Here is a 15,378-nt window from a genome sequence, read left to right as displayed (position 1 = left end):
AAGAACATTCTTTCACTCACTCGTCACCAAGCATAGCTTCATAGGTTAGTTGCCTTAGTAGTGAGTACACGGTACACATAAACACCATGATGTTTCCCACACAACAACCAGATCAATACATCACGATCTGCACGGAGAAGCTAACTGCTAGTGACAAAAACAGCCCACACACAACCCGCAACGTATCTCAAATGCATTGCAACAACACACGTTTTGGGAAAAAACACCGTTATTCACAATACATTTAGCAAGGTAAAACCAGAAGACGTGTTTATGAGGTCTGGCCAACCCCGTACCTGCCCGGAACGCAGATCAGCGAAGTGCAGTCACAAGCCACCGTAGAACACAGCCGTCCCGTGTTGTTCGATCCGGGCAGCGTCGCCGCTCCACCAGTCGCTACAGTCCTCTTTGTTGACGCAATCCCCGTCTAGGCTCAGGCAGGGTCGACGAACATCCCCTGTCAAGGATGACGTCGTGGTCAAGAGTGTAAAACATGTTAAAAATCAAAGCACGTTCAACAGAATAGCATCAAGCTAACGGCTGCTCCAACCGTTCGGGTGCTATCGCTTCCGCTCGCGGGACGCCGATCTACGACGCACGCGATCAGGAGCGAGCTCCCGGCGGCGCGCGAGAAGCCAAGCTACCCCGCGCCAGGCCACCGACCGGCTAACCGTAAGCTATGAACATGTAAACAATGACATAACACTCACCCAGACAGGCCGCCGTTCTGAACCCTCCTCACTTTTTAAGAGAAAAGAGAAAACAAGACGTCAACACCGCTTCACAACGGTGACATTAACACGTCCGGCGGAATCAGCACAGTACCAACTGGCCTGTATAGCTGACCTTGAACATGAATCTGCCGCTATCGCACATTACATGCACATATCCCCTCGTGAAGGAATACTCTCATTTGGATATGAAAGATGGGGTCTTAACACGGTGACAGAGAGAATCCACTCGTCCAGAACACACAGGGATCACCAGTGTCAATGGTCGCGGCCCACTAGTTAAAACTATAATGGTCGCCAGACCAAGGCCTTCTGTCGCCTAGACGGCTAAACAAAGGACCCTAGCCTGGGGCCGGTTTCCATAAACTTTGTCAAGTAGCCCCCATAGCACTAACAGACAAGTGGAGCCCGCCAGCAAACACTACTCACCCAACCTGGAACGCACCGCTCCTCACAACAGCGGCATGTCCGACAGTTCAGCTGTGGCCTGACAGGTTTCACCCCAACAAACACAGCAAGGAACTGCAGTTGAGAAGCATGCAGCGGCGTGCTCCCAATACGAAAACCGGTGGAGGGTTTGTAGAATGATCATCATCTTCTAGACACTCCAGTACGAAGACAATATCGCCGTATTTTCTCGAAAATAGTGAGAGAGAAAATAAAGATATGATGTCAACGTATCCTTGTTTCCCAAGCTGTTCCTAATCCAATTTCTTCCATCATGGTGTCAAGTGTGGGGATCTACCGAGGCACCTCTTCCTTGTGGTGAAAGCGAGAAGGAGGAGAGCAGGTGACCACACACCTGCTTATGAAGGTAAGCTGATGAGGGGTGTGGTCAGACTAATACTGGTATTAGAGGTACATTTGTGGTTTATTCAGTACGCGTGCACGTACGCGAGATAGTGCAGAAGGCGATGCCAAGCTAAGCCACTAACGATACAGAACTATATTTTTGGGCAATTTGAGAGTTCAGACCTCAACCAAAAACAAGCATTGTGGAGCCTCACAGCTCAGTGGATGAAAACATGAAGCCACATTACAAACGCACAGCACTTCCCTGGCTCGCATTAGGCCTGGCAATTTTGTTTGCCATGCTATGTCTATACATTGGTTTCTTGTTCGAATGCATTTATTTCTATTAGACCAGTGGTGCCCAACCAGTCGGCCGTGGTCGACCAGTAGATCAATGACATGCAATGTAATTGCCACGAGCGATGGGATGTTAGCTGCTGTACAGGCTAAGCTAACTAGCGTTAGCCGTTAGCTTAGCGTTTAGCTGCTAGCCACAATGCTATACTGTTATACTGGCATATTCCATTTCATGTTAGCATGTAAGCTAACAAAACGGCGCCGATTTGACTAAACACCGCTTTTGGTGTTCAATTGTGTTGATGTTAGTTTTGTTTCATCAACAAATGAGAGGCAGAACACACAGTGAATGTATCCGTTTTGTTTATTGCGCGTTCTTTGCTGAAAAATAAGTGCTACAGTGCCAGTGGCTATACTAGACTAGTACTAGGCTAAGCTAACTAGCGTTAGCCGTTAGCTTAGCGTTAGCCCTGGGAAACGCTCAAAAGCGAACTCTACAACACCATCCATTCGTGATAAAATGGGGTGGGTTATATTGACAAGGCTTGACAACAGAGGTTCAAATATAACTTCATATTTATTGGTTATTTGTTCATTTTATATCAGCATCAGTCTCCACCGTGTCTCTCAGTCTCTTCCTGTTTACATTTTCGAGCGTGACATCATCGCCTACGGCAAGCTTGCAAGCTCAAAACGCAAACCGTAAACAAAACCCAGAGCGCACCAAGACTGAGTGTGTACACAAACTAGAGGGGGGAGAGGGGGGGGGGGGAGTTTGCATCAGATCTCGGAATGGACTAGAACGGAATGGAATGGAACCGAATGGGTGAGTGAGAAAGGCCCCTAAGACATCCAACTGTCTTTCAACTAGGCATCCAACAAACTAAGACATCCAACTGTCTTTCACCTAGACATCCAACAAACTAAGACATCCAACTGTCTTTCAACTAGACATCCAGCAAACTAACACATCCAACTTTTCTTTAGTTTTTAACCTACTTTCTATAGAACTTCATTCTTAGATGTTTCTATAGAAAGTAGGTAAAACAAATTAAAAAAAAGTTTTCTTTGCCCTATAAGACTATATAGGGGGGGGGGGGGGTTCTCTGCCCTATAAGATTTAAGTGAGCGTGGGTTATTGAATTGATTGATTGATTGATTGCTAATTTTATTACTGTCCGCCTTGTTTCCAACTGGTTAAGTTTAGGCCCTCTTTCAAAGTTGGTTAAAATTAGAGTTTGGAATCAGGGCTGGTGGTCTATCGCCCTGCTCTAAAGACAAACTCTAACCATAACCAACTTCGAAAGAGTGCCTAAACTTAACCAGTTGGAAACAAGGCGTACAGTAATAAAATTAGCAATCAATCAATCAATAAATTCAATAGTCCACGCTCACTTAAAACAGCGCACCTCCCAGCTGCTTCTATAGAAAGTAGGTAAAAAAATTTATAAAAAATTTGCAATTAATCAATCAATCAATTCGCGCAATTTTTATTTTGTTCCACAATGACTCATGACCCATCAATTACATCATCCAACATTGTTTAAGCAACTAAGACATTTGCCGTGACAGAATCGTTTTTCATTTAGTCTTTATGACCCTATCACCATTATCCTTTCGTAATGTTTCTGTGAGGTTTTGCCCGCTGCTCACTACCTTTTCTCTGTCTTCTTTAAGCCTACTGTTAGGAATTCCCTACTCACTCTCTCTAGCCCCCACCCTCTCGTTCCTTACCCTTAGTGGCCACACCTGTTTGATATTCTATTATCTCTCGCACCTGTGATGGCAGGCTAATTAGTCCCCCTGTGGGCTTTAAATACCAGGGCGCTTCCCCTCGTTTTGGCGTGGGGTCGTGTTGTATTCATGCCGAGTCATATTCTCTAACATCTAGACTCTTTCGGGAGATCCTCTGGTCTACCAATGCTGTAAGATGGATTTCTCCAGCCTTGAGATGTTTGCTCCAGCCTTCGTCTGCTGTCGCCGTAGCCTGTGGAGGAGACTGTTCTGCGCTCCCTGTAACTTCCACGGGAGGCACCCCAGCGCTCCACTGCAGACCCCAGCGCAGCTGTTCGTCCTGACGCACATCTAGACCAACGCGCATCTCCCGGACCCTCGAGCTTGGCACGCTCTCCAGTCACCAGCGCGCAACGCGCATCTTCAAGGGCTTGGCCACCTGTTGCCGTTTGCCTGGAGGGAGACATTGTACTGCGCTCTCTAATTCTCTACGGGAGGTATTCCAGTGTTCCACTCCAGACCAGCGCGCCAGATGCGCTCAAGCCTTCGCCACCTGCCGCCGTTTGCCTGGAGGGAGACACTGTACTGCGCTCTCTAATCCTCTACGGGAGGTATTCCAGTGTTCCACTTCAGACCTTCGAGCTTGGCACGCTCCTCCGTCCCAGCGCACAGACGCGCATCTTCCAGACCTTCGAGCTTGGCACGCTCCTCCGTACCAGCGCACTGACGCGTATCTTCCAGACCTTCGAGCTTGGCACGCTCCTCCGTACCAGCGCACTGACGCGCATCTTCCAGACCTTCGAGCTTGGCACGCTCCTCCGTACCAGCGCACAGACGCGCATCTTCCAGACCTTCGAGCTTGGCACGCTCTCCAGACCTCAGCGCGCCGACGCGCATCTTCCAGACCTTCGTGCTTGGCACACTCCTCCTCGCAGACGCACCCCGAGGCGTCTCTCGGTTCCGACGCGCACACCAAGGTGTGGCGCGCACTCTGTTCCTCGGCTCCGACAGCGGCTACCCGGTGGACGACGCCCTCGCCACCGCCACTGTTCCGACGCGCACACCAAGGTGTGGCGCGCACTCTGTTCCTCGGCTCCGACAGCGGCTACCCGGTGGACGACGCCCTCGCCACCGCCACTGTTCCGACGCGCACACCAAGGTGTGGCGCGCACTCTGTTCCTCGGCTCCGACAGCGGCTACCCGGTGGACGACGCCCTCGCCACCGCCACTGTTCCGACGCGCACACCAAGGTGTGGCGCGCACTCTGTTCCTCGGCTCCGACAGTGGCTACCCGGTGGACGACATCCTCGCCACCGCCACTGTTCCAGCTCCCTGTTCCGACGCGCACACCAAGGTGTGGCGCGCACTCTGTTCCTCGGCTCCGACAGCGGCTACCCGGTGGACGATGCCCTCGTCACCGCCACTGTTCCAGCACTCTGTTCCTCGGCTCCGACAGCGGCTACCCGGTGGACGATGCCCTCGTCACCGCCGCTGTCCCAGCGCTCTGTTCCTCGGCTCGGACAGCCAGCCACCCGGTGGCGATGCCCTCGCCCCGTTGATGTCCCTGTACCTTTACGCATACGCCTGGGTGAGTTTTGATTGTGATGTCACTCACTCAGCGTAATGCTTTTTGCCCCCGTTCCCGCAGCTGTCCCTGTACCTTTACGCATACGCCTGGGTGAGTTTTGATTGTGATGTCACTCACTCAGCGTAATGCCCCTTGCCCTCGTCCCGCTGCTGTTCCCCAGCGTATTGCCTCCTTTAGTTCTCACTTAGTTATTAGTTTGGACATTTCATCTCCCACTCTGTTTTGTTCTCTCGTGGATATTATTTTGGACATTTCATCTCCCACTGTGTGTTAGTTCACACGAAGATAGTATTTACTTTGTTACTTTGTTATTTGGACTGTTCTGCATCTGCTCTGTTTTGTTCCCTTTGAATATTAACCCTCTCCTCTGTTCTGCAGAGCGGCCCAGATGTTTTCCCACCAGTCCCCAGTTCCTCCCTGTCCCCAGCCCGCCTCCGCGGTTCTCTGTCCCCAGTTCCTCCCTGTTCCCCAGCCCGCCTCCGCGGGCCTCAGTCCCCTCCGTCCCAAGTTCTCCCCTTCTAGTTCCAGCTAGTTCCTTGTCCCTAGTCCTCAATCCCTAGCTCTCCTAGTCCCTAGTCCTCTCTCCCTAGTTCTCCTTGTCCCTGTTTACCTTGTCTCTAGTTCCTCTGTCCCAAGGCGTTCCCTTAACCTTCCCTTAGGCGTTCCCTTACTTTCCCATAGTGTTCCCTTTTCCTGCCCGCCTCTTAAAGGCACTTTACCTTCCCCTCTTGTGTTATTCCAGTGTTTTGTGTTTTCTCCCTTAAAGGGACAGTGCCCTTTTCCCTGTTCACAATAAATATCTGTTTCTTGGCAAACCACCATACCTGTCTTGTGTTGTGCGATTGGGGTCGGTTACAAACCATAACAGTACGACCCCAACCAAATCGACGACCCCAGCCAGCACAGACGGTGTATGTTGAGTTTGCCTTTTTTTTTTCTTGTTCCCTCTAGCTCCCCTGTTAGCCCTGTTAGCTCCCCTGTTGGCTTGTTAGTCTCCCCGGTTAGCTCCCCTGTTTGCTTCCCGTTTTGCCCTGTTTGACCCCCCTGTAGCTAGCCATGCCCTGGCAGCTAACCCAGTTTCCCTCTGCATGGCCCCGGTCTGCTAGCTTGGCCCCGGCTGTTAGCACAGCCTCTATGTTAATGCAGCCTTGCAGCTGGCATGGGCCCTGTAGCTAGCCTGGCCCAAGCAGCTAACCCGGTCCCTCTGCATGGCCTCCACCTTTTTGTGTAATTTATCCCACTGCTAGGACTGCCCTTTCAGCTAGCAAGGTCAGTTTTTCTCACACAGCTAGGACTGTCCTTCCAGCTAGCTTGTGCTCTCATGCTGGTCCAGCCCTGTCTGCCAGCCTAGCTCCGGCAGCTAGCGCAGCCTCTATGTTGATGTAGCAGTACAGCTAGCATAGGCCCTGTAGCTATCAGTGCCCTGGCAGCTACCCTTTCCCTTTGCTAGCCTGGCTCCGGCAGCTTGCGCAGCCTCTATGTTGATGTAGCAGTACAGCTAGCATAGGCCCTGTAGCTATCAGTGCCCTGGCAGCTAACCTTCCCTCTGCTAGCCCTTTCCCGGTGCTTCCATGGTTACCCCTTAGCTACCCTGCTTGCCCCTCAGTTCCTCTAGACCGGTTGCTCTAGACCAGTTCTCTAGACCCAGTTCCTCTAGACCAGTTCCTCTAGACCAGTTCTCTAGACCAGTTCCCTAAACCAGTTCTCTAGACCGGTTCTCTTGCCCAGTTCGCTAGACTAGTTCTCTAGACCCAGTTTCTCTAGACCAGTTGCCCCTCTGCTACCCTAGTTACCCCTCGGCGACCCTGTTTCTTTTGCTAGCCCCACTCTTGTGGTGGCTTCCCCTGCTGGCTTGGCCGGTACCTCTTGTTTTGCCCCCTGCCACTCTGTCTGTATTTGTTTTGGGTCGCCGGGTGGCTCCCGTTGAGGGGGGGGTACTGTGAGGTTTTGCCCGCTGCTCACTACCTTTTCTCTGTCTTCTTTAAGCCTACTGTTAGGAATTCCCTACTCACTCTCTCTAGCCCCCACCCTCTCGTTCCTTACCCTTAGTGGCCACACCTGTTTGATATTCTATTATCTCTCGCACCTGTGATGGCAGGAATTAGTCCCCCTGTGGGCTTTAAATACCAGGGCGCTTCCCCTCGTTTTGGCGTGGGGTCGTGTTGTATTCATGCCGAGTCATATTCTCTAACATCTAGACTCTTTCGGGAGATCCTCTGGTCTACCAATGCTGTAAGATGGATTTCTCCAGCCTTGAGATGTTTGCTCCAGCCTTCGTCTGCTGTCGCCGTAGCCTGTGGAGGAGACTGTTCTGCGCTCCCTGTAACTTCCACGGGAGGCACCCCAGCGCTCCACTGCAGACCCCAGCGCAGCTGTTCGTCCTGACGCACATCTAGACCAACGCGCATCTCCCGGACCCTCGAGCTTGGCACGCTCTCCAGTCACCAGCGCGCAACGCGCATCTTCAAGGGCTTGGCCACCTGTCGCCGTTTGCCTGGAGGGAGACATTGTACTGCGCTCTCTAATTCTCTACGGGAGGTATTCCAGTGTTCCACTCCAGACCAGCGCGCCAGATGCGCTCAAGCCTTCGCCACCTGCCGCCGTTTGCCTGGAGGGAGACACTGTACTGCGCTCTCTAATCCTCTACGGGAGGTATTGCAGTGTTCCACTTCAGACCTTCGAGCTTGGCACGCTCCTCCGTCCCAGCGCACAGACGCGCATCTTCCAGACCTTCGAGCTTGGCACGCTCCTCCGTACCAGCGCACTGACGCGCATCTTCCAGACCTTCGAGCTTGGCACGCTCCTCCGTACCAGCGCACTGACGCGCATCTTCCAGACCTTCGAGCTTGGCACGCTCCTCCGTACCAGCGCACAGACGCGCATCTTCCAGACCTTCGAGCTTGGCACGCTCTCCAGACCTCAGCGCGCCGACGCGCATCTTCCAGACCTTCGTGCTTGGCACACTCCTCCTCGCAGACGCACCCCGAGGCGTCTCTCGGTTCCGACGCGCACACCAAGGTGTGGCGCGCACTCTGTTCCTCGGCTCCGACAGCGGCTACCCGGTGGACGACGCCCTCGCCACCGCCACTGTTCCGACGCGCACACCAAGGTGTGGCGCGCACTCTGTTCCTCGGCTCCGACAGCGGCTACCCGGTGGACGACGCCCTCGCCACCGCCACTGTTCTGACGCGCACACCAAGGTGTGGCGCGCACTCTGTTCCTCGGCTCCGACAGCGGCTACCCGGTGGACGACGCCCTCGCCACCGCCACTGTTCCGACGCGCACACCAAGGTGTGGCGCGCACTCTGTTCCTCGGCTCCGACAGTGGCTACCCGGTGGACGACATCCTCGCCACCGCCACTGTTCCAGCTCCCTGTTCCGACGCGCACACCAAGGTGTGGCGCGCACTCTGTTCCTCGGCTCCGACAGCGGCTACCCGGTGGACGATGCCCTCGTCACCGCCACTGTTCCAGCACTCTGTTCCTCGGCTCCGACAGCGGCTACCCGGTGGACGATGCCCTCGTCACCGCCGCTGTCCCAACGCTCTGTTCCTCGGCTCGGACAGCCAGCCACCCGGTGGCGATGCCCTCGCCCCGTTGATGTCCCTGTACCTTTACGCATACGCCTGGGTGAGTTTTGATTGTGATGTCACTCACTCAGCGTAATGCTTTTTGCCCCCGTTCCCGCAGCTGTCCCTGTACCTTTACGCATACGCCTGGGTGAGTTTTGATTGTGATGTCACTCACTCAGCGTAATGCCCCTTGCCCTCGTCCCGCTGCTGTTCCCCAGCGTATTGCCTCCTTTAGTTCTCACTTAGTTATTAGTTTGGACATTTCATCTCCCACTCTGTTTTGTTCTCTCGTGGATATTATTTTGGACATTTCATCTCCCACTGTGTGTTAGTTCACACGAAGATAGTATTTACTTTGTTACTTTGTTATTTGGACTGTTCTGCATCTGCTCTGTTTTGTTCCCTTTGAATATTAACCCTCTCCTCTGTTCTGCAGAGCGGCCCAGATGTTTTCCCACCAGTCCCCAGTTCCTCCCTGTCCCCAGCCCGCCTCCGCGGTTCTCTGTCCCCAGTTCCTCCCTGTTCCCCAGCCCGCCTCCGCGGGCCTCAGTCCCCTCCGTCCCAAGTTCTCCCCTTCTAGTTCCAGCTAGTTCCTTGTCCCTAGTCCTCAATCCCTAGCTCTCCTAGTCCCTAGTCCTCTCTCCCTAGTTCTCCTTGTCCCTGTTTACCTTGTCTCTAGTTCCTCTGTCCCAAGGCGTTCCCTTAACCTTCCCTTAGGCGTTCCCTTACTTTCCCATAGTGTTCCCTTTTCCTGCCCGCCTCTTAAAGGCACTTTACCTTCCCCTCTTGTGTTATTCCAGTGTTTTGTGTTTTCTCCCTTAAAGGGACAGTGCCCTTTTCCCTGTTCACAATAAATATCTGTTTCTTGGCAAACCACCATACCTGTCTTGTGTTGTGCGATTGGGGTCGGTTACAAACCATAACAGTTTCCTGTCGGCTTGTCCGCCATCTTGCTTTAATTCCTAAAACCACGAACACGCATTGATAGTGATGCGGTTGTGGGCGGGTCCTGGGACCAAGAGCGTTGGGTTATGAAAAATACCCACGTGTAAGTTGACTTTTTCAGCCAATCAGAATCGAGAAATGTGCATGCCGTTGTATAATGTACTTTTATATGTATATATGGGTTTATGATATTAAAAGGAGATATTTGTGTATTTTTTCCAGGATGACACGTACACAGAGAGCTATATATCTACTATAGGAGTAGACTTCAAAATCAGAACCATCCTTATGGAGGGAAAGACTGTTAAACTACAGATTGTAAGTTAAAATGTCTCTTTATCTGTCTGTCTCTCTCTCTCTGTCTCTCTGTGTGTTTTCTTTTCTTTTTTTCTTCCAGTCATCAGTATTAATGCAAATTACTTTTTGAAAAGCACAACTGTCCTAGACTTAGAGTGGGATTGAGTATGGGTCCTCAAAGAGGACAATATTGGTGGTTGAATTGTGAATTAAATCCTGTAGAGTTGAGGATATCAAGGCGATAGTTGTGATGTTTGGAACCGTAGCCCTATTTCTCAATTACCATACTGATGCTGATCGGTATAATCTTGTCTCAGAACACTTCATGCTAGGGATGTTCGATATTGGCTTTTTTTTACCGATATCCGATACACCAATATTGTCCAACTCTTAATTTCTGATACCGATATCAACCGATACCGATATATGCAGGATTCCCCCCCCCCCCCCCAAAAACGGAATAATTTCAGGTAATTAACATTGCATATCTCTTGTCGTGGAATTAACACAACATTATGCATATTTTTGACAATAAATAAAATAAGAATTTGTTCTTACTTGCTTGCCTGGGTAAATAAAGGTTAAAGGGGAACTATTTTACTATTTCTTTCACTATTTGGGCACTTTTACACAATTCCTGTGAGTCTATGGAACACCTCTGTAATATATATATTTTTTTTATTCATTGTTTTGTATTTCTAATCAAGTCCTCAAAAACAGCATTTTTCTACCTCAAGATCTCGAGCCGTTTTGAGCCTGGGCTCCTAAACCACTGCGCTATACGGCCCCGGCTGAACATTAACATGCAGCGGTGTCTTTATGACATCACAGATAGGCACATTTTCAAATGACTCAGTTCAGTGAGGGTGAATATTGTGAGAGGAGAATTGGAAGAATGCGCCAATATGAGAATTTTGAGACATAGATCATATTAATATAAGTTCACATAGCTAGGAAACAATGCTAAACACTCAAAAAGGCCATTTATAAGATAGTTCCCCTTTAAATAAATGAAAAAGAAAAAAAAATTGTGTGTGTGTGTGTGTGTGTGTGTGTGTGTGTGTGTGTGTGTGTGTGTGTGTGTGTGTGTGTGTGTGTGTGTGTGTGGTGTGTGTGTGTGTGTGTGTGTGTGTGTGTGTGTGTGTGTGTGTGTGTGTGTGTGTGTGTGTGTGTGTGTGTGTGTGTGTGTGTGTGTGTGTGTGTGTGTGTGTGTGTGTGTGTGTGTGTGTGTATAGTGGGACACAGCAGGTCAGGAGAGATTTAGAACCATCACCTCCAGCTACTACAGAGGAGCCCACGGCATCATCATTGTCTATGACGTCACTGAACAGGTCTGTCTGTCTGTCTGTCTGTCTGTCTGTCTGTCTGTCTGTCTGTCTGTCTGTCTGTCTGTCTGTCTGTCTGTCTGTCTGTCTGTCTGTCTGTCTGTCTGTCTGTCTGTCTGTCTGTCTGTCTGTCTGTCTGTCTGTCTGTCTGTCTGTCTGTCTGTCTGTCTGTCTGTCTGTCTGTCTGTCTGTCTGTCTGTCTGTCTGTCTGTCTGTCTGTCTGTCTGTCTGTCTGTCTGTCTGTCTGTCTGTCTGTCTGTCTGTCTGTCTGTCTGTCTGTCTGTCTGTCTGTCTGTCTGTCTGTCTGTCTGTCTGTCTGTCTGTCTGTCTGTCTGTCTGTCTGTCTGTCTGTCTGTCTGTCTGTCTGTCTGTCTGTCTGTCTGTCTGTCTGTCTGTCTGTCTGTCTGTCTGTCTGTCTGTCTGTCTGTCTGTCTGTCTGTCTGTCTGTCTGTCTGTCTGTCTGTCTGTCTGTCTGTCTGTCTGTCTGTCTGTCTGTCTGTCTGTCTGTCTGTCTGTCTGTCTGTCTGTCTGTCTGTCTGTCTGTCTGTCTGTCTGTCTGTCTGTCTGTCTGTCTGTCTGTCTGTCTGTCTGTCTGTCTGTCTGTCTGTCTGTCTGTCTGTCTGTCTGTCTGTCTGTCTGTCTGTCTGTCTGTCTGTCTGTCTGTCTGTCTGTCTGTCTGTCTGTCTGTCTGTCTGTCTGTCTGTCTGTCTGTCTGTCTGTCTGTCTGTCTGTCTGTCTGTCTGTCTGTCTGTCTGTCTGTCTGTCTGTCTGTCTGTCTGTCTGTCTGTCTGTCTGTCTGTCTGTCTGTCTGTCTGTCTGTCTGTCTGTCTGTCTGTCTGTCTGTCTGTCTGTCTGTCTGTCTGTCTGTCTGTCTGTCTGTCTGTCTGTCTGTCTGTCTGTCTGTCTGTCTGTCTGTCTGTCTGTCTGTCTGTCTGTCTGTCTGTCTGTCTGTCTGTCTGTCTGTCTGTCTGTCTGTCTGTCTGTCTGTCTGTCTGTCTGTCTGTCTGTCTGTCTGTCTGTCTGTCTGTCTGTCTGTCTGTCTGTCTGTCTGTCTGTCTGTCTGTCTGTCTGTCTGTCTGTCTGTCTGTCTGTCTGTCTGTCTGTCTGTCTGTCTGTCTGTCTGTCTGTCTGTCTGTCTGTCTGTCTGTCTGTCTGTCTGTCTGTCTGTCTGTCTGTCTGTCTGTCTGTCTGTCTGTCTGTCTGTCTGTCTGTCTGTCTGTCTGTCTGTCTGTCTGTCTGTCTGTCTGTCTGTCTGTCTGTCTGTCTGTCTGTCTGTCTGTCTGTCTGTCTGTCTGTCTGTCTGTCTGTCTGTCTGTCTGTCTGTCTGTCTGTCTGTCTGTCTGTCTGTCTGTCTGTCTGTCTGTCTGTCTGTCTGTCTGTCTGTCTGTCTGTCTGTCTGTCTGTCTGTCTGTCTGTCTGTCTGTCTGTCTGTCTGTCTGTCTGTCTGTCTGTCTGTCTGTCTGTCTGTCTGTCTGTCTGTCTGTCTGTCTGTCTGTCTGTCTGTCTGTCTGTCTGTCTGTCTGTCTGTCTGTCTGTCTGTCTGTCTGTCTGTCTGTCTGTCTGTCTGTCTGTCTGTCTGTCTGTCTGTCTGTCTGTCTGTCTGTCTGTCTGTCTGTCTGTCTGTCTGTCTGTCTGTCTGTCTGTCTGTCTGTCTGTCTGTCTGTCTGTCTGTCTGTCTGTCTGTCTGTCTGTCTGTCTGTCTGTCTGTCTGTCTGTCTGTCTGTCTGTCTGTCTGTCTGTCTGTCTGTCTGTCTGTCTGTCTGTCTGTCTGTCTGTCTGTCTGTCTGTCTGTCTGTCTGTCTGTCTGTCTGTCTGTCTGTCTGTCTGTCTGTCTGTCTGTCTGTCTGTCTGTCTGTCTGTCTGTCTGTCTGTCTGTCTGTCTGTCTGTCTGTCTGTCTGTCTGTCTGTCTGTCTGTCTGTCTGTCTGTCTGTCTGTCTGTCTGTCTGTCTGTCTGTCTGTCTGTCTGTCTGTCTGTCTGTCTGTCTGTCTGTCTGTCTGTCTGTCTGTCTGTCTGTCTGTCTGTCTGTCTGTCTGTCTGTCTGTCTGTCTGTCTGTCTGTCTGTCTGTCTGTCTGTCTGTCTGTCTGTCTGTCTGTCTGTCTGTCTGTCTGTCTGTCTGTCTGTCTGTCTGTCTGTCTGTCTGTCTGTCTGTCTGTCTGTCTGTCTGTCTGTCTGTCTGTCTGTCTGTCTGTCTGTCTGTCTGTCTGTCTGTCTGTCTGTCTGTCTGTCTGTCTGTCTGTCTGTCTGTCTGTCTGTCTGTCTGTCTGTCTGTCTGTCTGTCTGTCTGTCTGTCTGTCTGTCTGTCTGTCTGTCTGTCTGTCTGTCTGTCTGTCTGTCTGTCTGTCTGTCTGTCTGTCTGTCTGTCTGTCTGTCTGTCTGTCTGTCTGTCTGTCTGTCTGTCTGTCTGTCTGTCTGTCTGTCTGTCTGTCTGTCTGTCTGTCTGTCTGTCTGTCTGTCTGTCTGTCTGTCTGTCTGTCTGTCTGTCTTGTCTGTCTGTCTGTCTGTCTGTCTGTCTGTCTGTCTGTCTGTCTGTCTGTCTGTCTGTCTGTCTGTCTGTCTGTCTGTCTGTCTGTCTGTCTGTCTGTCTGTCTGTCTGTCTGTCTGTCTGTCTGTCTGTCTGTCTGTCTGTCTGTCTGTCTGTCTGTCTGTCTGTCTGTCTGTCTGTCTGTCTGTCTGTCTGTCTGTCTGTCTGTCTGTCTGTCTGTCTGTCTGTCTGTCTGTCTGTCTGTCTGTCTGTCTGTCTGTCTGTCTGTCTGTCTGTCTTGTCTGTCTGTCTGTCTGTCTGTCTGTCTGTCTGTCTGTCTGTCTGTCTGTCTGTCTGTCTGTCTGTCTGTCTGTCTGTCTGTCTGTCTGTCTGTCTGTTCTGTCTGTCTGTCTGTCTGTCTGTCTGTCTGTCTGTCTGTCTGTCTGTCTGTCTGTCTGTCTGTCTGTCTGTCTGTCTGTCTGTCTGTCTGTCTGTCTGTCTGTCTGTCTGTCTGTCTGTCTGTCTGTCTGTCTGTCTGTCTGTCTGTCTGTCTGTCTGTCTGTCTGTCTGTCTGTCTGTCTGTCTGTCTGTCTGTCTGTCTGTCTGTCTGTCTGTCTGTCTGTCTGTCTGTCTGTCTGTCTGTCTGTCTGTCTGTCTGTCTGTCTGTCTGTCTGTCTGTCTGTCTGTCTGTCTGTCTGTCTGTCTGTCTGTCTGTCTGTCTGTCTGTCTGTCTGTCTGTCTGTCTGTCTGTCTGTCTGTCTGTCTGTCTGTCTGTCTGTCTGTCTGTCTGTCTGTCTGTCTGTCTGTCTGTCTGTCTGTCTGTCTGTCTGTCTGTCTGTCTGTCTGTCTGTCTGTCTGTCTGTCTGTCTGTCTGTCTGTCTGTCTGTCTGTCTGTCTGTCTGTCTGTCTGTCTGTCTGTCTGTCTGTCTGTCTGTCTGTCTGTCTGTCTGTCTGTCTGTCTGTCTGTCTGTCTGTCTGTCTGTCTGTCTGTCTGTCTGTCTGTCTGTCTGTCTGTCTGTCTGTCTGTCTGTCTGTCTGTCTGTCTGTCTGTCTGTCTGTCTGTCTGTCTGTCTGTCTGTCTGTCTGTCTGTCTGTCTGTCTGTCTGTCTGTCTGTCTGTCTGTCTGTCTGTCTGTCTGTCTGTCTGTCTGTCTGTCTGTCTGTCTGTCTGTCTGTCTGTCTGTCTGTCTGTCTGTCTGTCTGTCTGTCTGTCTGTCTGTCTGTCTGTCTGTCTGTCTGTCTGTCTGTCTGTCTGTCTGTCTGTCTGTCTGTCTGTCTGTCTGTCTGTCTGTCTGTCTGTCTGTCTGTCTGTCTGTCTGTCTGTCTGTCTGTCTGTCTGTCTGTCTGTCTGTCTGTCTGTCTGTCTGTCTGTCTGTCTGTCTGTCTGTCTGTCTGTCTGTCTGTCTGTCTGTCTGTCTGTCTGTCTGTCTGTCTGTCTGTCTGTCTGCCTGCCTGCCTGCCTGCCTGTCTGCCTGCCTGCCTGCCTGCCTGCCTGTCTGTCTGTCTGCCTGCCTGCCTGCCTGTCTGCCTGTCTGGCTGTCTGGCTGCCTGCCTGGCTGGCTGGCTGGCTGGCTGGCTGGCTGTAAATCTGATTGTATTCTGTGTGTCACTCTCCTCTCTCCTCTCCTCTCCTCG

At 51.0% G+C, this 15,378-nt stretch overlaps 1 protein-coding gene across 1 annotated transcript in view; it reads left to right on the top strand.

The window, feature by feature from the left end:
• LOC311224805 (ras-related protein Rab-1B-like) overlaps positions 1-15,378 on the top strand; it is a gene marked incomplete at both ends in the record, with an annotated part of 38,557 nt that overhangs the window by 20,822 nt on the left and 2,357 nt on the right. The window contains 2 exons of the mRNA XM_084309930.1: positions 9,881-9,976; positions 11,191-11,286. Coding sequence (XP_084166056.1) covers positions 9,881-9,976; positions 11,191-11,286 — 192 coding nt within the window. The remainder of the gene's footprint in view (positions 1-9,880; positions 9,977-11,190; positions 11,287-15,378) is intronic.

The sequence above is a fragment of the Notolepis coatsorum genome (assembly GCF_963971535.1).
Source record: "Notolepis coatsorum genome assembly, chromosome: 1".
Classification (NCBI taxonomy): domain Eukaryota; kingdom Metazoa; phylum Chordata; class Actinopteri; order Aulopiformes; family Paralepididae; genus Notolepis; species Notolepis coatsorum.
The sequence above is the reverse complement of the archived record's forward strand: the minus strand, read 5'-3'. Positions and strand labels throughout refer to the sequence as shown.